The sequence below is a fragment of the Mytilus trossulus genome, chromosome 3 (assembly GCF_036588685.1).
Source record: "Mytilus trossulus isolate FHL-02 chromosome 3, PNRI_Mtr1.1.1.hap1, whole genome shotgun sequence".
In the NCBI taxonomy this organism is placed as follows: Eukaryota; Metazoa; Mollusca; class Bivalvia; order Mytilida; family Mytilidae; genus Mytilus; species Mytilus trossulus.
Window position 1 is genome coordinate 87,084,705 of NC_086375.1, and position 24,545 is coordinate 87,109,249.

Below are 24,545 nucleotides of genomic sequence, written 5' to 3' on the forward strand. Positions count from 1 at the left end.
TCATGTGCAAGCCCTGGAATACCGTATCAACTGGATATCTTTACTTCATATGCAGGCCCTGGAATACCGTATCATCTGGAGATCTTTACTTCATGTGCAGGTGCTGGAATACCGTATCAACTGGGAGATCTTTACTTCATGTGCAGGCCCTGGAATACTGTATCATCTGGGAGATCTTTACTTCATGTGTAGGCCCTGGAATACCGTATCAACTTGGAGATATTTACTTCATGTGCAAGTCCTGGAATACCGTATCAACTGGCTCAATATCTTTAATTGTTTTCCCATAGGCGATAATGGTAACGTTTTTTCCTGTAGCTCAGTCCATATCGTAAACTTGGATATGTATGATAGCTCGTTTCGAAGCTGTGTCATTTTCACATATGTGGTTAAATTTTCGGGGTACGAAGTGAGATTACTTTTTCCGTAAATTAGCAAACCCCGAACATCCTTTTGTGATGCGGCTCCTTGTGGTAAAATATCCCCTTTTTAACACAATAAGTTCTTTGAAAATTTAATACTTTGAACACATTCAATAGCTCCATAGTTTTTACACATTTATTCTATGTTCCTCTACTTTCCTAATCACCACAAATAATTAAGTTCAGTCATTTGTTAAAAATAGAAACATGTCCAATATCACTACACAGAGATTTTTTCTTTACACGTGACTTTTGAGTTCCTCATTTCAAGGCGCATTAGGGATGTTGTCCCATATTGCAATCCATAGTTCTGATTTTTCCAAATATTTTTATGTGATCTTCATCGGTATGACATTCTGAATAAATCTGTGTATTTTTGTCCATTTCTGAAAAAAAATAAAGTTGTTTCAGCACTATAAGGCAATGACACTTTTATCGCTATATTTATTTATTTTGAATACAAAGTGTATGCATAATTAATTTCTTACAGTATACCTTCACTAGTCAAAAGAAGGACAAAACATCTGAATGTAACCTTAAATTACAGCACACAGACCCTGTTAAAGCATTCAATAAAATTTTCTGGTGCCTAAAAGTGCATTTTGACAGAGAAATTATGCAAAAATGAAGATTTCATAAAAAAACCACCAAAATACTTAATTATTCCAGCTAGTGGAAACCTGGTATTTTATACTGTAGAAACCACTATAAACTACTGTAAAAGTCATTTGAATCATATAATTAGAGTGCAATGAAGTGCAAATTTTCAAAACTTGTTCTTTCACATAATTGTATTTGAGAAAAAATGTTTTTTACATGTATTTCAGTGAAAATCTTTTATCAGTGAGATATCGGCATGAGGTTTTAAAGGAAACGTTGTGACATCACACGTAATATGGCGTCATTAAATAACGACATAACAAAATAATGCTAATTATAGTTTGCAGTGTTACATGAGGAACAGTTGCCGCAAGGTTTAACTTGAAATATGGAGTCGAAAAGATCAGTAACCAAGCATTTTCATTTAATGCCAAGACCATAGCAACAGTTTTCATATCAGTATATTTTTAACATACCGACTGTAATTTGAATTGCATAAATACCATAAATAAACAATTTAGAGCTTGCCAAATAAAACATAATGCTTACCAGTTATTCAGGACCTTGTAAAACCTCTAGTTTGTCATCTCAGGTTAAAAAGTAATGATATGTCTGGAACTGAAATAAGACAAAAAAATTACTCAGGCTGTGTTATTATTTGGTTTAAATACATAAGTATTATTGAGAGAGCATAATCAAATTCTTGAACGTTTTATCGCAAAGAAAGAAAAATGCTTCTCCCTTGTGGCTTATCAACCTTCATTTAAATCTTTTATATTAGAAGCAACGAGTGGTAGCTAACTAGCTTCATAGTTGAAAAGGTGCAGCAATGTTGTTTTCGAAAGGTTTGTTGACCCTCCCCCTTTTTCACTGAGAAAAGACAATATCTTGTGATTTGCTAGTGTGCATTACAAATAATAATTCATGATTTCTTTAATACATGTACGTGTTTGTCTGTTTATTAACTGCATATGATATCTACTGACTGACCATGGGTCAAATTATTGGATAAAAGCACATGATGATGATGTATTTCACTTTACTCGTATGGAGTGTGTTATCTCCCTTGATTATCAGTTATTCCTGTAAACCGGAGTGATAATTACATAACAAAGACTGTATTGTGTCATGTTTACTTACAGATAAAACTATTATGTTAGTTCATGCCTTTTTCAATTCATAAACAAATTCCTTTCGGATCTCTCGGGGGTGTAAACAAAGTTTGAATTGTGCCTAAAAAAAGTGTTCAGCCCCGTGCCTGCAATGCTTTCTAAAAGCGAAAATTTCATTGAGTATCTGCTGGTATTTATCTATAATGGTTATCTGAAATCATCTGGGATATCTAGGTATAAATAAAAAAATACTTACCATCATTTTCACAATTTTCCCGGGTGTACAAGGTGAAATCATCCATAGATCACTCTGGAAACTTCTGATTTATCTTTTTGTAAATTGGCTCAATATCTTTAATTGTTTTCCCATAGGCGATAATGGTAACGTTTTTTCCTGTAGCTCAGTCCATATCGTAAACTTGGATATGTATGATAGCTCGTTTCGAAGCTGTGACATTTTCACATATGTGGTTAAATTTTCGGGGTACGAAGTGAGATTACTTTTTCCGTAAATTAGCAAACCCCGAACATCCTTTTGTGATGCGGCTCCTTGTGGTAAAATATCCCCTTTTTAACACAATAAGTTCTTTGAAAATTTAATACTTTGAACACATTCAATAGCTCCATAGTTTTTACACATTTATTCTATGTTCCTCTACTTTCCTAATCACCACAAATAATTAAGTTCAGTCATTTGTTAAAAATAGAAACATGTCCAATATCACTACACAGAGATTTTTTCTTTACACGTGACTTTTGAGTTCCTCATTTCAAGGCGCATTAGGGATGTTGTCCCATATTGCAATCCATAGTTCTGATTTTTCCAAATATTTTTATGTGATCTTCATCGGTATGACATTCTGAATAAATCTGTGTATTTTTGTCCATTTCTGAAAAAAAATAAAGTTGTTTCAGCACTATAAGGCAATGACACTTTTATCGCTATATTTATTTATTTTGAATACAAAGTGTATGCATAATTAATTTCTTACAGTATACCTTCACTAGTCAAAAGAAGGACAAAACATCTGAATGTAACCTTAAATTACAACACACAGACCCTGTTAAAGCATTCAATAAAATTTTCTGGTGCCTAAAAGTGCATTTTGACAGAGAAATTATGCAAAAATGAAGATTTCATAAAAAAACCACCAAAATACTTAATTATTCCAGCTAGTGGAAACCTGGTATTTTATACTGTAGAAACCACTATAAACTACTGTAAAAGTCATTTGAATCATATAATTAGAGTGCAATGAAGTGCAAATTTTCAAAACTTGTTCTTTCACATAATTGTATTTGAGAAAAAATGTTTTTTACATGTATTTCAGTGAAAATCTTTTATCAGTGAGATATCGGCATGAGGTTTTAAAGGAAACGTTGTGACATCACACGTAATATGGCGTCATTAAATAACGACATATCAAAATAATGCTAATTATAGTTTGCAGTGTTACATGAGGAACAGTTGCCGCAAGGTTTAACTTGAAATATGGAGTCGAAAAGATCAGTAACCAAGCATTTTCATTTAATGCCAAGACCATAGCAACAGTTTTCATATCAGTATATTTTTAACATACCGACTGTAATTTGAATTGCATAAATACCATAAATAAACAATTTAGAGCTTGCCAAATAAAACATAATGCTTACCAGTTATTCAGGACCTTGTAAAACCTCTAGTTTGTCATCTCAGGTTAAAAAGTAATGATATGTCTGGAACTGAAATAAGACAAAAAAATTACTCAGGCTGTGTTATTATTTGGTTTAAATACATAAGTATTATTGAGAGAGCAAAAATCAAATTCTTGAACGTTTTATCGCAAAGAAAGAAAAATGCTTCTCCCTTGTGGCTTATCAACCTTCATTTAAATCTTTTATATTAGAAGCAACGAGTGGTAGCTAACTAGCTTAATAGTTGAAAAGGTGCAGCAATGTTGTTTTCGAAAGGTTTGTTGACCCTCCCCCTTTTTCACTGAGAAAAGACAATATCTTGTGATTTGCTAGTGTGCATTACAAATAATAATTCATGATTTCTTTAATACATGTACGTGTTTGTCTGTTTATTAACTGCATATGATATCTACTGACTGACCATGGGTCAAATTATTGGATAAAAGCACATGATGATGATGTATTTCACTTTACTCGTATGGAGTGTGTTATCTCCCTTGATTATCAGTTATTCCTGTAAACCGGAGTGATAATTACATAACAAAGACTGTATTGTGTCATGTTTACTTACAGATAAAACTATTATGTTAGTTCATGCCTTTTTCAATTCATAAACAAATTCCTTTCGGATCTCTCGGGGGTGTAAACAAAGTTTGAATTGTGCCTAAAAAAAGTGTTCAGCCCCGTGCCTGCAATGCTTTCTAAAAGCGAAAATTTCATTGAGTATCTGCTGGTATTTATCTATAATGGTTATCTGAAATCATCTGGGATATCTAGGTATAAATAAAAAAATACTTACCATCATTTTCACAATTTTCCCGGGTGTACAAGGTGAAATCATCCATAGATCACTCTGGAAACTTCTGATTTATCTTTTTGTAAATTGGCTCAATATCTTTAATTGTTTTCCCATAGGCGATAATGGTAACGTTTTTTCCTGTAGCTCAGTCCATATCGTAAACTTGGATATGTATGATAGCTCGTTTCGAAGCTGTGACATTTTCACATATGTGGTTAAATTTTCGGGGTACGAAGTGAGATTACTTTTTCCGTAAATTAGCAAACCCCGAACATCCTTTTGTGATGCGGCTCCTTGTGGTAAAATATCCCCTTTTTAACACAATAAGTTCTTTGAAAATTTAATACTTTGAACACATTCCATAGCTCCATAGTTTTTACACATTTATTCTATGTTCCTCTACTTTCCTAATCACCACAAATAATTAAGTTCAGTCATTTGTTAAAAATAGAAACATGTCCAATATCACTACACAGAGATTCTTTCTTTACACGTGACTTTTGAGTTCCTCATTTCAAGGCGCATTAGGGATGTTGTCCCATATTGCAATCCATAGTTCTGATTTTTCCAAATATTTTTATGTGATCTTCATCGGTATGACATTCTGAATAAATCTGTGTATTTTTGTCCATTTCTGAAAAAAAATAAAGTTGTTTCAGCACTATAAGGCAATGACACTTTTATCGCTATATTTATTTATTTTGAATACAAAGTGTATGCATAATTAATTTCTTACAGTATACCTTCACTAGTCAAAAGAAGGACAAAACATCTGAATGTAACCTTAAATTACAACACACAGACCCTGTTAAAGCATTCAATAAAATTTTCTGGTGCCTAAAAGTGCATTTTGACAGAGAAATTATGCAAAAATGAAGATTTCATAAAAAAACCACCAAAATACTTAATTATTCCAGCTAGTGGAAACCTGGTATTTTATACTGTAGAAACCACTATAAACTACTGTAAAAGTCATTTGAATCATATAATTAGAGTGCAATGAAGTGCAAATTTTCAAAACTTGTTCTTTCACATAATTGTATTTGAGAAAAAATGTTTTTTACATGTATTTCAGTGAAAATCTTTTATCAGTGAGATATCGGCATGAGGTTTTAAAGGAAACGTTGTGACATCACACGTAATATTGCGTCATTAAATAACGACATATCAAAATAATGCTAATTATAGTTTGCAGTGTTACATGAGGAACAGTTGCCGCAAGGTTTAACTTGAAATATGGAGTCGAAAAGATCAGTAACCAAGCATTTTCATTTAATGCCAAGACCATAGCAACAGTTTTCATATCAGTATATTTTTAACATACCGACTGTAATTTGAATTGCATAAATACCATAAATAAACAATTTAGAGCTTGCCAAATAAAACATAATGCTTACCAGTTATTCAGGACCTTGTAAAACCTCTAGTTTGTCATCTCAGGTTAAAAAGTAATGATATGTCTGGAACTGAAATAAGACAAAAAAATTACTCAGGCTGTGTTATTATTTGGTTTAAATACATAAGTATTATTGAGAGAGCAAAAATCAAATTCTTGAACGTTTTATCGCAAAGAAAGAAAAATGCTTCTCCCTTGTGGCTTATCAACCTTCATTTAAATCTTTTATATTAGAAGCAACGAGTGGTAGCTAACTAGCTTAATAGTTGAAAAGGTGCAGCAATGTTGTTTTCGAAAGGTTTGTTGACCCTCCCCCTTTTTCACTGAGAAAAGACAATATCTTGTGATTTGCTAGTGTGCATTACAAATAATAATTCATGATTTCTTTAATACATGTACGTGTTTGTCTGTTTATTAACTGCATATGATATCTACTGACTGACCATGGGTCAAATTATTGAATAAAAGCACATGATGATGATGTATTTCACTTTACTCGTATGGAGTGTGTTATCTCCCTTGATTATCAGTTATTCCTGTAAACCGGAGTGATAATTACATAACAAAGACTGTATTGTGTCATGTTTACTTACAGATAAAACTATTATGTTAGTTCATGCCTTTTTCAATTCATAAACAAATTCCTTTCGGATCTCTCGGGGGTGTAAACAAAGTTTGAATTGTGCCTAAAAAAGTGTTCAGCCCCGTGCCTGCAATGCTTTCTAAAAGCGAAAATTTCATTGAGTATCTGCTGGTATTTATCTATAATGGTTATCTGAAATCATCTGGGATATCTAGGTATAAATAATAAAATACTTACCATCATTTTCACAATTTTCCCGGGTGTACAAGGTGAAATCATCCATAGATCACTCTGGAAACTTCTGATTTATCTTTTTGTAAATTGCAATCCATAGTTTTGATTTTTCCAAATATTTTTATGTGATCTTCATCGGTATGACATTCTGAATAAATCTGTGTATTTTTGTCCATTTCTGAAAAAAAATAAAGTTGTTTCAGCACTATAAGGCAATGACACTTTTATCGATATATTTATTTATTTTGAATACAAAGTGTATGCATAATTAATTTCTTACAGTATACCTTCACTAGTCAAAAGAAGGACAAAACATCTGAATGTAACCTTAAATTACAACACACAGACCCTGTTAAAGCATTCAATAAAATTTTCTGGTGCCTAAAAGTGCATTTTGACAGAGAAATTATGCAAAAATGAAGATTTCATAAAAAAACCACCAAAATACTTAATTATTCCAGCTAGTGGAAACCTGGTATTTTATACTGTAGAAACCACTATAAACTACTGTAAAAGTCATTTGAATCATATAATTAGAGTGCAATGAAGTGCAAATTTTCAAAACTTGTTCTTTCACATAATTGTATTTGAGAAAAAATGTTTTTTACATGTATTTCAGTGAAAATCTTTTATCAGTGAGATATCGGCATGAGGTTTTAAAGGAAACGTTGTGACATCACACGTAATATTGCGTCATTAAATAACGACATATCAAAATAATGCTAATTATAGTTTGCAGTGTTACATGAGGAACAGTTGCCGCAAGGTTTAACTTGAAATATGGAGTCGAAAAGATCAGTAACCAAGCATTTTCATTTAATGCCAAGACCATAGCAACAGTTTTCATATCAGTATATTTTTAACATACCGACTGTAATTTGAATTGCATAAATACCATAAATAAACAATTTAGAGCTTGCCAAATAAAACATAATGCTTACCAGTTATTCAGGACCTTGTAAAACCTCTAGTTTGTCATCTCAGGTTAAAAAGTAATGATATGTCTGGAACTGAAATACGACAAAAAAATTACTCAGGCTGTGTTATTATTTGGTTTAAATACATAAGTATTATTGAGAGAGCAAAAATCAAATTCTTGAACGTTTTATCGCAAAGAAAGAAAAATGCTTCTCCCTTGTGGCTTATCAACCTTCATTTAAATCTTTTATATTAGAAGCAACGAGTGGTAGCTAACTAGCTTAATAGTTGAAAAGGTGCAGCAATGTTGTTTTCGAAAGGTTTGTTGACCCTCCCCCTTTTTCACTGAGAAAAGACAATATCTTGTGATTTGCTAGTGTGCATTACAAATAATAATTCATGATTTCTTTAATACATGTACGTGTTTGTCTGTTTATTAACTGCATATGATATCTACTGACTGACCATGGGTCAAATTATTGGATAAAAGCACATGATGATGATGTATTTCACTTTACTCGTATGGAGTGTGTTATCTCCCTTGATTATCAGTTATTCCTGTAAACCGGAGTGATAATTACATAACAAAGACTGTATTGTGTCATGTTTACTTACAGATAAAACTATTATGTTAGTTCATGCCTTTTTCAATTCATAAACAAATTCCTTTCGGATCTCTCGGGGGTGTAAACAAAGTTTGAATTGTGCCTAAAAAAGTGTTCAGCCCCGTGCCTGCAATGCTTTCTAAAAGCGAAAATTTCATTGAGTATCTGCTGGTATTTATCTATAATGGTTATCTGAAATCATCTGGGATATCTAGGTATAAATAATAAAATACTTACCATCATTTTCACAATTTTCCCGGGTGTACAAGGTGAAATCATCCATAGATCACTCTGGAAACTTCTGATTTATCTTTTTGTAAATTGCAATCCATAGTTTTGATTTTTCCAAATATTTTTATGTGATCTTCATCGGTATGACATTCTGAATAAATCTGTGTATTTTTGTCCATTTCTGAAAAAAAATAAAGTTGTTTCAGCACTATAAGGCAATGACACTTTTATCGATATATTTATTTATTTTGAATACAAAGTGTATGCATAATTAATTTCTTACAGTATACCTTCACTAGTCAAAAGAAGGACAAAACATCTGAATGTAACCTTAAATTACAACACACAGACCCTGTTAAAGCATTCAATAAAATTTTCTGGTGCCTAAAAGTGCATTTTGACAGAGAAATTATGCAAAAATGAAGATTTCATAAAAAAACCACCAAAATACTTAATTATTCCAGCTAGTGGAAACCTGGTATTTTATACTGTAGAAACCACTATAAACTACTGTAAAAGTCATTTGAATCATATAATTAGAGTGCAATGAAGTGCAAATTTTCAAAACTTGTTCTTTCACATAATTGTATTTGAGAAAAAATGTTTTTTACATGTATTTCAGTGAAAATCTTTTATCAGTGAGATATCGGCATGAGGTTTTAAAGGAAACGTTGTGACATCACACGTAATATGGCGTCATTAAATAACGACATATCAAAATAATGCTAATTATAGTTTGCAGTGTTACATGAGGAACAGTTGCCGCAAGGTTTAACTTGAAATATGGAGTCGAAAAGATCAGTAACCAAGCATTTTCATTTAATGCCAAGACCATAGCAACAGTTTTCATATCAGTATATTTTTAACATACCGACTGTAATTTGAATTGCATAAATACCATAAATAAACAATTTAGAGCTTGCCAAATAAAACATAATGCTTACCAGTTATTCAGGACCTTGTAAAACCTCTAGTTTGTCATCTCAGGTTAAAAAGTAATGATATGTCTGGAACTGAAATACGACAAAAAAATTACTCAGGCTGTGTTATTATTTGGTTTAAATACATAAGTATTATTGAGAGAGCAAAAATCAAATTCTTGAACGTTTTATCGCAAAGAAAGAAAAATGCTTCTCCCTTGTGGCTTATCAACCTTCATTTAAATCTTTTGTATTAGAAGCAACGAGTGGTAGCTAACTAGCTTAATAGTTGAAAAGGTGCAGCAATGTTGTTTTCGAAAGGTTTGTTGACCCTCCCCCTTTTTCACTGAGAAAAGACAATATCTTGTGATTTGCTAGTGTGCATTACAAATAATAATTCATGATTTCTTTAATACATGTACGTGTTTGTCTGTTTATTAACTGCATATGATATCTACTGACTGACCATGGGTCAAATTATTGGATAAAAGCACATGATGATGATGTATTTCACTTTACTCGTATGGAGTGTGTTATCTCCCTTGATTATCAGTTATTCCTGTAAACCGGAGTGATAATTACATAACAAAGACTGTATTGTGTCATGTTTACTTACAGATAAAACTATTATGTTAGTTCATGCCTTTTTCAATTCATAAACAAATTCCTTTCGGATCTCTCGGGGGTGTAAACAAAGTTTGAATTGTGCCTAAAAAAAGTGTTCAGCCCCGTGCCTGCAATGCTTTCTAAAAGCGAAAATTTCATTGAGTATCTGCTGGTATTTATCTATAATGGTTATCTGAAATCATCTGGGATATCTAGGTATAAATAAAAAAATACTTACCATCATTTTCACAATTTTCCCGGGTGTACAAGGTGAAATCATCCATAGATCACTCTGGAAACTTCTGATTTATCTTTTTGTAAATTGGCTCAATATCTTTAATTGTTTTCCCATAGGCGATAATGGTAACGTTTTTTCCTGTAGCTCAGTCCATATCGTAAACTTGGATATGTATGATAGCTCGTTTCGAAGCTGTGACATTTTCACATATGTGGTTAAATTTTCGGGGTACGAAGTGAGATTACTTTTTCCGTAAATTAGCAAACCCCGAACATCCTTTTGTGATGCGGCTCCTTGTGGTAAAATATCCCCTTTTTAACACAATAAGTTCTTTGAAAATTTAATACTTTGAACACATTCCATAGCTCCATAGTTTTTACACATTTATTCTATGTTCCTCTACTTTCCTAATCACCACAAATAATTAAGTTCAGTCATTTGTTAAAAATAGAAACATGTCCAATATCACTACACAGAGATTTTTTCTTTACACGTGACTTTTGAGTTCCTCATTTCAAGGCGCATTAGGGATGTTGTCCCAACTGGGAGATCTTTACTTCATGTGCAGGCCCTGGAATACCGTATCAACTGGGAGAACTTTACTTCATGTGCAGGCCCTGGAATACCGTATCAACTGGGAGATCTTTACTTCATGTGCAGGCCCTGGAATACCGTATCATTGAGATCTTTACTTCATGTGCAGGCCCTGGAATACCGTATCAACTGGGAGATCTTTACTTCATGTGCAGGTGCTGGAATACCGTATCATCTGGGAGATCTTTACTTCATGTGCAGGCCCTGGAATACCGTATCATCTGGAGATCTTTACTTCATGTGCAGGCCCTGGAATACCGTATCAACTGGGAGATCTTTACTTCATGTGCAGGTGCTGCGGGAATGGAATGTAAAAAAAAGGGCGACAGATAACAGAGGGACAGTTAAACTCAAAGATCAAAAACAAACTCGCAACGCAATGGCTAAAGATGAAAAAAGACAAACAGACAAATAATAGTACACATGACATAATATAGAAACCTAAAAACTAAGTTTTACGCACCCCACTTAAAACTGCGATTGATCTCAGGTGCTCCGGAAGGTTAAGCAGATCCTGTTCCACATGTGACACCCGTCGTGATACTCATGTTATTACAAACCTTGTAAATAGTAAAATTCGTTAAGTCACTTCATGAAAAGGGAAGGGGATTATAACTACGAATTAAGAAACATAATCGATATCATCTGTAAAACGTTTATTCCATAAAGGTCAACCAACTCATGATAGCGTCCGTAAAATATACGAAGGAATGATCTCCTTAGCTAGGTAAACCATTAAAGTCAATCTATAATTAGGTTTAAAGTGATTTACAAATAACTGGACCATGCGTGAATACATTAAAATCTTGACCTTATGAATAATTTACTAGTCAGTTTAAAGGTAATTATGTCAAAGGAAAAAATAGAGTGGAAAGCATAGATGAAAAAAAGTAAGTCTATCAGTATATTGATTTTGTTGAAAATACAGGGGAGACTTTTATATAGTTATAGTTGCTACGACATCATGCATTTTCCTGAATAAAACAAGTCTTTAACTCAAAATGTTGAGACATGAGACATGTAAAAACCTGCCATACATATTAAAGGCAAAGTTTAAGCTAGTGGCAATCTTTTTTGCTCACTTTCTTTCTGTTATGCCACATGTTAAATGATATACTGTCAAACATTAGGTCAACCATTATATAAATTCTATCATTAGAGTTCAAGTGATACACAAACAAATGAAACATGAATGAATACTTCAAAATGTTGACCTCATAGATACATGTACTGGCTAGTATAAAGGTAATTATGTAAAAGGAAAAATAAAGTAGAAAGAAGCGTGAATAAAAATATATAAATAAAGACTTAGAACAAAATTAATACTAGTAAACGGTTCTTGATGAAATATGTATTTCACAAGTTAAAATCAGAAACTCACCTTTTTTTTACACTTTGTAGCAGAAAGCTTAAAATTACACTGTAAGTCCTTAATTCAAACAAGGATATTAAATGTTGATTTTGAGGGGATCTATACTAAGTGGATACGAGTTGATGTCACTTTCACCTATTATTATGTGAAAAGTGAAATCACAAAAATAAACTAGATTTAGATCTGACCTAGAATTTGTCACCTTTACAATATGCACTTACACACACAGTTAGAATTTGATTTGACTAGATTTTAATATGTACATGTCATATGCATAAAATATTTTATTTAATTGTATACAAAACACGGTTATAAGTAGTGCTGTATAAAAAAGGATAAGTTGTTTGTCACGTTCATGTACTTCTCGACTAAAAGAAAAAATATGAAATGAACGTACTTTTCTGTATTCAATTCGTTGTTAGTTTACATTGCGAAGTGACTGTCAACGTATATTCAGGTTTAAGCCAAGTTTGTACTTCGTATAACTATAAAAAAAAACCAACCCACACAGTGTAAAATAGTTTCTTGTGCTCATAAAACTGTTTAGATTATCATATTTTGAAGAATGGAGAAACAAAAGGAAGAAAATGGTGTTTCTAAAACAAATAACATTACCCAAGAGAAAGGCAAGAATGGCGGTTGGGGATGGGTTATCGTTGCTTCTGCTTTCATGGCCCACGTGCTAGCTGATGGAATGTTATTTACACTGGGAATATTATATATAGAATTTCTTGATGAATTTAAGGAAGGAAAAGGAAAAACCGCTTGGATAACCTCCCTTATTCCAGGAACTATGCTTACAGTAGGTAAGTGTTAAAGGTTACAATGAAGTTTTATATTTACATAGATGACAACGGTAGCCTTTTTAGGTCCTGTGTTTTCACTATAAAAGATCCATCGGTTTACATGAATTAGTCTAAAAGTTACATATTAGGAAAGCTGTGAAAATTCCAAAATTTTGTTAAACATATAGGGATTTCAATTGGTGGTCTAACAGCTCAACAGTCATGTAATTGTTAAAATAGTATGAATAATGAGCACCCCTTGCTTCATTTGGCACAGACGATTTCGTCAAATCGCTCGCTATTTCTAAACCGATGGAGAACACTCATTGTTCACCATTTTAATGTTGATAACTTATTACCAAGACAAATGCAATTTCTTTAATTTTTCTTTCTAACTTATGTTAGGGCTTAAGTTTAGTCTGACAATATGTAAAATCATTGTTCCTGAAAATGACTAACATAACAAAGGCGATTTTATTTCTTGCTTGACATTTATTTGTTGGTTATTGTAATATTTCATCTTGTCACATTATTATTATAATCCAAATGGGATTTACTGTTAGCCCTAGATTGTAGACCCATTTCTATCCTATTTCTGAATCGTCTTAAGCGGATTAACTTCCTTAAAAAGAAATGCATTAAACATATTAATCGAAATTGTTTACAATACTATCACATACCTCCATTATTTATTGTTGAGTACCCTTTATGCTAGTTCAATTGACGATGCAAGTGTTTTAATCAATAAGAACTACGTTTGTTTAACCTATTTTGATAACAATCAACGGTAAGCAGTTCTGGAACAAAATGGGAAAATATAAACATACGATAGAAATATAAGATTAACGAAAAAGTCGGAAATTAAAACTTAGCTATCACACACGCCTCCGTTTTTGAAAAAAATACGTTAGTTCACTACCTACATCTAATGGCATGCAATCCTCAGTGTTGACTGTGGTATAGAATAAGGTAATCCCTTGACTCCTTCTGTCTGGTATATAACCCTTGCAAAAAATCGGAAGTCCTATTTTTACTACGCGGTATATGTAAATAAGAAACCCTTTCAGGACGGAATGAAACAGTCAATACAATGCAATGCACGAAAAAGAACCCTTATACACACAAACCCACATTTACTGGCAGTGTCAGTTTTAAAATCCCTCTCGTAATAAATTTGATACATTAATTGTCAATCAAGCCCATGACATTTATATGAATCATTCAAAACAAAACTACATAGAAAAAAATTAAATTGATGAAATAATAGCGTAATCTATCATATTACATCAGACGTGACTTTTGTTTTAACCGGAGTAGAAAATAAGCCCTCTTAATTCCACCAAAATGAATTTTCTTTACATGTAGATCAAATTAAGCAAATGTGTTTTATCAATTTGCCTTTTTCTATTGATAGGTCCAATTACCGGAGCTTTGACGAATAGATTCGGATGTCGATCGGTGTGTATATTAGGTGCTCTTGTTGCTACCGCTGGATTTATCATTAGCTGTTTTGCTACTAGTGTGTATTTTCTGTACTGTTCACTTGGAATTCTAACAGGTAATTGAGAAACAAAACACATTTTATCAACATGGGAAACATGTTTTAATTAATTTAAAAATGTTTACAATTTGAAAATAGGCACGACCAAATTAGTTACATACCCTATAACTAATAGATAAGGTGTTTGGATTTTCTGAGACAAAAGCCTGCAATGAGAGGTGAGGAAAATTTACCAAAGATACCAGGTTATAAATTTGTACGCCAAGTTCGTCTTATTTAAAAAACTAAATAGTGACAAACTTAAAAAGAATTAAGCACCCTCTTTTCCAAAATACAGGTAAGGTCGATTGAACCTGGTTTTATAGTTAGCTAAACCTTACACATGTATGACACGCGCATCAAATTTAATTATATTGACAACGATATAATGTACATTTTCCAGGCTTTTACAACCATATGACGCTACTAAAATGTTATCAACAGTACCAGAATTATAATTTAGTACACCAGACGCGCGTTTCGTCTACAGAAGACTCATCAGTGACACTCAAAACAAAAAAAATTATAAAGCTAAACAAGAACATAGTTGAAGAGCATTCAGGACCAAAAACTCCAAAAAGTTGTGCCAAATACGGCTAAGGTAATCTATTCCTGGAATAGGAAAATCTTTCGTTTTTTTTTCTCGAAAAATTAAAGTTTTGTAACAGTAAAATTATAAAAATGAAGCATTCAAGAATTATAATTACATTTTTTCGCTATGATCATGAAAACACGATTATGAAAAACGCTATAAAACCAGGTTCAATCCACCATTTTCTGCATTTGAAAATGCCAGTACCAAGTCAGGATTATGACAATCGTTGTCAATTCCTTTGAAGTTTTTTATCATTTGATTCAGCGATGGGGTAATTGAAAATGTAATGGTAATTAAGTGTAATGCATTACAATTTTCCATGTAATTGAATGTAAATTGTAATTGAGCATTTTTTTAATTACTTGTAATGGTAATTTAATTAATTACAATGAAAAAAGCATGTAATGCTCAATTACTTTTGAATTACATTTCAATTACATGTACTTTTATGGTGTTAATGATAAGGATTTATGTTTAATATAAATTGTAAAATTATTTTTATTTTTCAAATATTGATATCACATAGTTTCTGTAATTTATATATATTATGTTTTTATATTACTTATTTGACCAACAGATTTTTTTTCTGAATAGTCTTATGATTTGAAAAAATACATATGTTTTTTTAAGAAAGATCTTTTTAAACTAAATAGATTGAAAAGTAATAAATTACCATGTTAAACAAAAACAAAAAAATGTGTAAAAAAATCTTTTTGAGAGTTCATTCAGAATTTAAATTTACTGCACACAATCATTTTGTCAAATTAGTATACACAAAAAGATTATAGAGATAAAAATTAACAGCTGTAAGAACAAACAGCAATTTATCAGATTAAAATGTCCAGGGCCAAGGCCACTATTTCATGTATTTTATCTAATTAGCAAAATATTGCTAAGAAATGTCTATAGCATCATATACATTGTTTGTACTAAAAATTATTTTCAATGTTGTGACAAGCATACCTTTTAATAATTATTAAGTGATTTTTATTTTGTTTTTTAATCTATCTATAATTTCTTTATTTATGCTATATTTTATTTAAATAACTTCATTTCTGAGATGTCAAAATACCCCTTAGTATATTGGCAAGTAAATAGGAAATTATTTCCTCTTCTATCAACACATCTACTGATTATGGAAGTATAATAGCTCCATGTTCTAATCAAGCGATATATGCCACGTTAGCTCCTATATATATACTTTTGAGAATGGCTGTCAAAGTGTACAGACCAGAGAGATTCAGACTTATGACAAAACATTAAAAACACTCAGGATTATCAAATGCAACGCTTAAACTATGTTTTCGTGAATATCTTACACATACATTATACATACATGTATAATATTGGTTAACAAACATTATGATGAAATGTAATGTGTAATTTAATTAATTACTTTAGTAAAGTAATTGTAATTTAATTAATTACTTTTCAAAAACTGTGTAATGTGTAATTAGTGTAATTGACCATTTTTGCAATGTAATGTGTAATTTAATTAATTACATTCCAATGTATACGACCCCAAGTCTGATTTTATTTGCTATTTTATTAGGGACTTTCCGTTCTGAATTTTTCTCGGACTTTAGTAATTTTGTGATTTTACTTTTCACTATCAAATTTTCTTTTATTTACTTGTGTACTTTATTGTAGAAGCAGATGTCAACACGAATGTTACAATTCATTTGAAATGAAGTTGATTAAGGATTTACGCGAGATTGCAGTTAGCCAATCAGAATAACATATCATGATGAAACATACATGTAATTTAATTATTGTGTATAATTTTAACAATAATAAAACAAGCAAACATTTTACACTTTAAATATACATCAAATTTAACAAACTTATTCATTTTAGTATCATATTTATGTATATTAAATCCACCCATAAAGGGTTGACAGATTTTTAGTCCTGGGACCGAATAGATTAACATCTACTTTGACGTAGAATCGCGCGTTTGATGAACACCAGTCGATAATAATGTAAACGTCACACAGGTAGTGATATACAATAATTTTGTCGTTTAAAGTATGAAAAGAATGGTAAATGTTGGTGAATCTCTCGATTGAATGTAACTGAGTCGAGTCGTTAATTAATAGACCAAACACTGGTATTCATGATAATACAAGTCTTAAATTAAAGTTAAATAATTAAAATATCTATAACTACTCTATGAGACTTTATTACCAAAACGGTAATATATATTGTAATGTAACAGCTGTAAACATCTCCTCACACTTTCAAAAACTTAATACCGCATACTTACCTTTATAATTAAAAAAACAAGTATTTATATGACTGGCATCAAATAAAGCAGGCCTTTGACGAGTTTTTTTGTTATGGTTGAAGATTGTATGGTGAACAAAAAGTGCTTTTTCATAGTCATTTGAACTCTGTTGGAATAGTTGCATCATTGGCAATCATACCACACTTGTATAATTTATATGTTTAATATATTTAGAAGTGAAGAAGAATTTCTTATATAAAAGAGTGCAAAGATATACACGTTTCTTTAAATTCTTCATTTAAAAGTGTAAAACAGTATAGTATATTACTTTTAGGTATTGGATTTGGTGGTATTGTTTTATCCACATTAGTATGTGTTGGACAACATTTTGAAAAGAGACGATCTTTTGCTCTTGGTATATCTGTAAGTGGTTCAGGGGTAGGAACATTTGTATTTGCTCCAGTTGTGCGTATTCTGATAGACGAATATGGTTGGAGAGGTGCTATTCTACTGGAAGCAGGGTTCATACTGAACATAGTTTTGTGTGGAGCTTTCTTTCGACCGGTTCAAAACAAGATTAAAAAAACGGATGAAGAGTATGTGATCAGGAAAGAAGCAATTTATCTATCAAGTTTAGAAGATAAACCGATCACAAATAAGCAAATATTTACGATTGTGAAAAATGAGAATGAAGAGTTACAAGCATCACAGAAAGAATCAGCAACATCACCAGACTCTACTGACAGTACTGTGGAAAGCTGCTTTTCTAGACATTTTGACTTTGGTTTATTAACAAACCCGATATTTACCATATTTGTTGTGTCGAATTACTTCACAGCCCTGGGATTTAATACGCCATATGTGTATTTACCGGACAGAGCTGAGGAAAAAGGTATGAGCCAATTTGACAGTGCATTTCTGCTTTCAATTATTGGCATTTCAAATACATTTGGACGTATTATTTTTGGATGGATAGCAGATCAAAAGTGTGTAAATCGGCTTTTACTTTACAGCATGTCGCTTATTATTTGTGGAACTGCTAATGTGTTGAATCCGTTTAATGATAGTAAAGTATATCTAATGATGTACTCAGCTGTTTATGGAATGTTTATTGGTAAGTAGTGTTTGTCTCTTATACGTCTTTTGAAATGAATTTTAAATCGCAACTTTCAAAATATTTCATTATTAAAACTGATGTAATTCGATAATAAAATATATATCAACCGATAATAAAATCGATGTTGACCGATAATGTAACGAATGACGTAAACGATGAAAATATATTTTGTGTATAAAGCGATAGAATGTTATTTCTTTTGAAGCGTGCGAAATGTATAACCATATATAAAAGAAGATGTGGTATTATTGCCAATGAGACAACTATCCACAAATGACCAAAATGACACAGACATTAACAACTATAGGTAACCGTACGACCTTCAACAATGAGCAGAGCCCATACCGCATAGTCAGCTATAAAAGGCCCCGATAAGACGATGTAAAACAATTTAAACGAGAAAACTAATGTATTTGTATCATACCATATGACATTGATTATTTGGACAATACGTTTACGATCTGGACCGTTAACGTTCTTTTTACAAAATACACGTACTGCCTGACTTATTTTCAGAAGTTGGTCAAGTTCATATGAAATAAATGTATATTACAGTCCGGCATAACTGAAATCTAGAGATCAATTGTAAATGTAATAATAACTAAATGATTCACTTATTTAAAAAAAGTCATCTTTTTTGCTCCTGTATTTAGCAGTAATACATGAAATTTAAGAGATTGAAGTTATTTGATTTAAACAGAATGTTAGAAGAACGGTTTTGTTGTGTTGGTATTTAGGAACAGCACTATAAAACCCGCCAAAGATACTGGATAGACATTATAAAAAAAGATCTATTGAAAACACACAAAGAAAATTAGATCAAAACGTGTCGAAAACTAATGCATAGATTGAAAAAGGAAGCTTTGTTTCTCTAAGAATACCAAATGATAGGCTCTTCACCGATTAATATGTAGAGTTGGATATTTATTTGGTAAAGATGAAAATTTATACAAACTTTGAAGTGCATTTTGCATATTAAAGTCTGATACTATAGCCATGGGAGATATTTAACTAACATGGTCCAGTTCGTACTAGACCGTATGAGTATACTCATATATGTGTCAGACCATACGCATATGGCCCGACCGTATGAGTATACGCATACGGTCCGGATCGTACGTGTACATCAAATAATCATATGGTATGGCACATATACGTTTTAACATTCTTTTTAAATAGTTTAATCGGGTCTTTATACTGAAATCATAATAGTTAAATTTGTTTTTCTCGTACCATCTAATTTTTCTGTTTCTCAGCAGAATTCTTATAAAAAAGATTAAAAGCCAAAGTAAAGTAATCTAATACCAAACAACTGACAGCTTTTTAAGGATTTGTTGGGGACGAGGGGACGTTCCACCATTATAAATTAGATACTTGTGTGTAGGTTATTTTCCTTTTAAAATAATATTTTGCTTTGTTTACTGTTTACATGCATCTATTCTAAATTAATCTTAATTTGATCAGGTAATATAGAATTGAACACAAACGATAATATACTTGTCACTATATAATTGGACGCAAAAGATACAAAAATGTATTTTAACTTTAAAACAAGCTGACTATGTCATGGAAATAAAATATTAACAAAAAAGCAAACAGTACACAAAATTACAAAATTCCCCCCCCAAAAAACACAAAAATTCGGGGGTAATTCTTAGTTGTTCCGTAGGGTTTGAAGATTATGCTCCATTTTTTTATGAAGTCTTTTTGTTCCAATGATGTGATATAAAACCATGAAATATCAAACGAAAAGATCTCAAACATACCCCTATATATATATTTATACACTATTTAGAATATTTAACTATATATATATCGATCACAACTCTTGAGCTCATACTTTCACTATTTAGAATATTTAACTATATATATCGATCACAACTTTTGAGCTCATACTTTCACTATTTAGAATAATCAACTATATATATCGATCACAACTGTTGAGCTCATACTTAAAATAAACCATACTGTTAAGTTTTTTTCTCTCAATTGATAAATAATTGATTTCTATTTTACTTCGGTACTGGCATGAAAATACGGATTTTTTGTGTTATTCAAATTTGCTGTTACAAAATATTATAAATTATTATAAATTAAGGAATGTATCTCCCTCATTAAAAGCTCTGATTCCTTTTACGGATTTGGCTATACTTTTTGGACCTTTTGGATTATAGCTCTTCATCTTTTATATAAGCTTTGGATTTTCAAATATTTTGGCCACGATCATCACTGAAGAGACATGTATTGTTGAAATGTGCATCTGGTACAAGAAAATTGGAACCGTTAATTTTATTACTACAGGTGTGTTCGTAAGTTTAAATTCTGTGATACTGGTTGACCTCCTGGGTTCAAAACGTTTAGACAAAGCATTAGGACTACTTATGATGTTCCAGGGATTTGGTACTCTCTTAGGTCCTCCTATATGTGGTAAGTTTTATAAGATATCAATAAAGAGGCTGGAGATACCAAGGTCCAAATCAAGACTCATAAGTCGATGAAAAACTGATATCTCCGTAGCAAACTCACAATACGACGAAAAGTTACACTACATAGAAACCTAAAGACTTACCAACAAAAAACCCTATTTAAAACAGGGTTGATCCCGAGACACCGAAAGGTTAGAAGATAATAGTTCACATGATACTCCTTTAAAATACATGTACAATGTAAAATTATATCAAAGATTATACATCTCACAACATCAGATTAATAATTGAATCTTATCGTATTGGAAAACATACAAAAATACAAAAAACAATTGAAATGCATTGCTCATGAAAATCGTTTATCAGTAGAACAATTATGTAATTAAAAAAAGGCAACACAGACATTGACCATTATAGAACAAAACAAAAAACAAGCTAGCAAATATTAATTTAATGATTTAAAGTCCTAATACAAAAAGAACTAATGCAAGACGTTACGACCATTTTAAAACTGATTTCGGCCTAGACGTTTATTTGTGAAACGCCTCGAAATAAAAAAAAAACAACTTTGGAGTCCAACAACGACGTTCAGGAAAATTTATAGAACTTAAAAAGGTCAATCCACGAAATTTAAGAGAATTGATAGAATATAAGGGTAAATTTATGTCCATCCAAGATAGTGATATAATATAAGGGTCAATCCATGTCATTCCAAGAGAATTAATAGAATATAAAATCGTTTTCCTTCCAAGAGAATTGATAAAATATAAGGGTCAATCCATGTCATTTAGGATAATTGAAAGTAAGTAAGAGGTCAATTCATGATGTTTAAGAGAATTGATAGAAATTAAGGGTCAATCCACGACATTCAAAAGAATTGACAGATCTTAGAGTTTCAATCCACAACGTTTAAGACAATTGATAGAACTTTAGATGCCAATCCACGACGTCCAAGATAACTTAGGTAGCAATACACAGTTAGGCGTTTGGTTTCGCATTTTAGCCCCCGTGGATTTTTCAAATATGAAAAATATTATGCAATAAAATTCATTTTCAGACAGCTGAGTGCAGCACGAGTTCAAAATTTCTAAGAGGGTTAAGAAGAACATCAAGATTATTTTTTTACATGTTTTATGTGCCATTTTCTGTTTGGCTCTCCGAATTTGCATAGTTAGACCAGCCATTGGTCCAGAAATTAATGTAATGTAATGTGATGTTATATTTGTTATTCTCGTGGTGTATTGTCTGTTGCTTGGTCCGTTTCTGTGTGCTGTTGCGTTTCGGTGGTGTGTCGTTGTTCTCCTCTTATATTTAATGCGTTTCACTCTGTTTTGGTTTGTTGCCCCGATTTAGTTTTTTGTCCATGGATTTATGAGTTTTGAACAGCGGTATACTACTGTTGCCTTTATTTACCAACCCTTTTTTACACGAGGTTTTTAATGCAAGTGGATATGAAAGACATATGCTTTTGATTAGATATCTTGATATATACATGTAAACAGTTTTAGAAAAGGTATTTCTTTAAACGATTGAATATCGTCTTCTGGCCAAATTGTAAGGAAATAGGTGACGTCTTCTCCTCCCCCTTTTTTTATAACAAATAAATGCAGATTGTTGCCATGGATACCCAAGAAAGAAATTATATTTTACCTTTTTAACTACTGGATATAAAATCTATGGAAGATTCTGATATCACACATATGCACATACATTACACAAATGTAGTACGCTTTATTTGATAGATGGCAATGCAAAGAAGATGGTAACATTTACGAGGGTACAGATGTTTTCCCCAAACCTAGTCATTTGAATAAAGGATTAAATCTATATTTTTTTATCACAAGAAAACTATATTTATCAGTTTCAATTTCATGAAAAAATAGATGTATGGACAAATACAACATTTAACAAACCTACGAGAGTGCTGTATGACAAACAAGGTTGTTATAAACACTAACAAGACAAATCAAGAGAAACAAGACAGATATGCAACCAAACAAAAACAAATCAAAAGCAACAATACAAATCAACGATCAAACACTATAAATTACACGACGAGACACGTGTGCAACAAAACTACATCACTCAAGACATGTGTACGGAAAAACAACATAAATGAAACGACGAGACACGTGTACAACAAAACTACATCAATGAAGACATGAGTACGGACAAACAAGATAAAAAAAAACCGACGAGACACGTTTACTGCAAAACTTCATCAATCAAGACATGTGTATGGACAAACAAGATAAATAAAGAAAAGCAATGCAACTGTTCGACAAGTGCAACAAGGCAGGTGTACGACTGAACAAGACAGACCAAGGGTAATTTGCTACCAAAGTAGATAAATCGAGAGATACAAGACATTTAAACATATTAAAGGACAGAGAAAAAAGTACAGATAAACATCAAAAATAGACGAATCAAGTATCAAGGCAAATGCACGATAAAAAAATAAGCAAATAAGGGCAAAACCAAAGATGTACACCAAAACAAGAAAATTCAAGAGCAGTTAAGAGAGTGGACGATCAGACATAGTGCATTGAAAACTTTAATCTATGGAAATGTACCAATAGTAATATTAAAAAAAAAGAACGAACAAAAAACTCTAACAGTTTCCTTAAAGTAAGACCTCAACATAATCATTAGAGGTATTTCGTTTTATATAAGGTTTAAAAAAAATTGTCTTCAACAAATAGAGCATGCGTAATATTTCATTTTTCAGTCTGAAGTACTGCTCTTGTAAATGTCAAAGCTTGATAATTATCTCTACCTGATAGAAGTTATATGATATATGATATATACAAATGTTAATAAATAAATACCATTTAACCGACATATATATTTTACTTTCAGGTTGGCTATATGATGGCACCGGTAGTTACAGCATTCCTTTCTATTTTGTTGGTGGTCTGGTTATATTTAGCGGAGTCGTGTTATGTTTTATACCTCTTTACAAAAGAAGTAAAACAAAGAATCTATATGGCATAAGCGGAGAATAAGGACAGATGTGATGTCATAAATTGAAATGCATGTTTATCTATTTCTCTATGAGACATACGGATTAAGTTTTGCAATAGATTTGGCTCAAGTATTCTAAATCTCTGTTTCGACAATCAATACGCATGTGTTAAAGAATAAATCGAATTGAAAAATCATGTGATCATGTTATTCACCAAAGTCAGAGATCAATGTTGATGCCCCCAAAACTATAAGTAAGGGAGATATTGTTTTATTTCTGTCCGTCTGTCTTTCTGTTCGTTCATTCGTCCGTCCGTTCCGTTATGGGTTTATAGTTATTTTCATATATCTTCTTCGACAGTTTGAATGCTAAGAAGTTTTCACTTTGTTATCTCTTTGTAAAGTGTGCATTTGGTCCGGCTTTAAATTCCTATCAATGTTTGTTCTAATGGGACGTATTTGAATTTGTCATATTTGACATATAAACGGTGAATTAAGTTATTCAGCAGAACTCTTCCTACACATTGAATGCTCGGATGGTTTTAATTTGCTGGCTGTTTGCATATATCTTGGACATGTGGACGTAC

The 24,545-nt window shown here is 31.8% G+C and overlaps 1 protein-coding gene and 1 long non-coding RNA gene across 3 annotated transcripts; one reads left to right on the top strand and one right to left on the bottom strand.

Annotated features, from left to right (window-relative positions):
- Positions 1-502: 502 nt before the first annotated feature.
- Positions 503-10,873, bottom strand: LOC134712738 (uncharacterized). Of its 2 annotated transcripts, XR_010106312.1 has the most exons (11): positions 10,339-10,873; positions 9,519-9,587; positions 8,581-8,755; positions 7,762-7,830; positions 6,824-6,998; positions 6,005-6,073; positions 4,608-5,241; positions 3,788-3,856; positions 2,391-3,024; positions 1,572-1,640; positions 503-808 (listed from the first exon to the last, which is right to left on the bottom strand). It is a non-coding gene; the product is annotated as an uncharacterized LOC134712738 (long non-coding RNA). The 2 variants fall into 2 exon arrangements; XR_010106313.1 differs by lacking the exon at positions 6,824-6,998.
- Positions 10,874-12,869: 1,996 nt separating this feature from the next.
- Positions 12,870-23,999, top strand: LOC134711113 (monocarboxylate transporter 12-like). Its single transcript, XM_063571558.1, has 5 exons — positions 12,870-13,110; positions 14,504-14,647; positions 17,786-18,565; positions 20,870-20,995; positions 23,854-23,999. Exons 1-5 carry the CDS (start codon positions 12,870-12,872, stop codon positions 23,997-23,999), a joined length of 1,437 nt encoding a protein of 478 aa, XP_063427628.1.
- The last annotated feature ends 546 nt before the right edge of the window (positions 24,000-24,545 follow it).

Bases quoted from the DNA above. Each gene is read 5' to 3' on its own strand.
- LOC134711113 (XM_063571558.1), top strand. From the start codon at position 12,870: ATGGAGAAACAAAAGGAAGAAAATGGTGTTTCTAAAACAAATAACATT. The intron at 18,566-20,869 runs GTAAGTAGTGTT...TTATTACTACAG, and splicing joins TGTTTATGGAATGTTTATTG to GTGTGTTCGTAAGTTTAAAT. The intron at 20,996-23,853 runs GTAAGTTTTATA...TTTTACTTTCAG, and splicing joins CTTAGGTCCTCCTATATGTG to GTTGGCTATATGATGGCACC.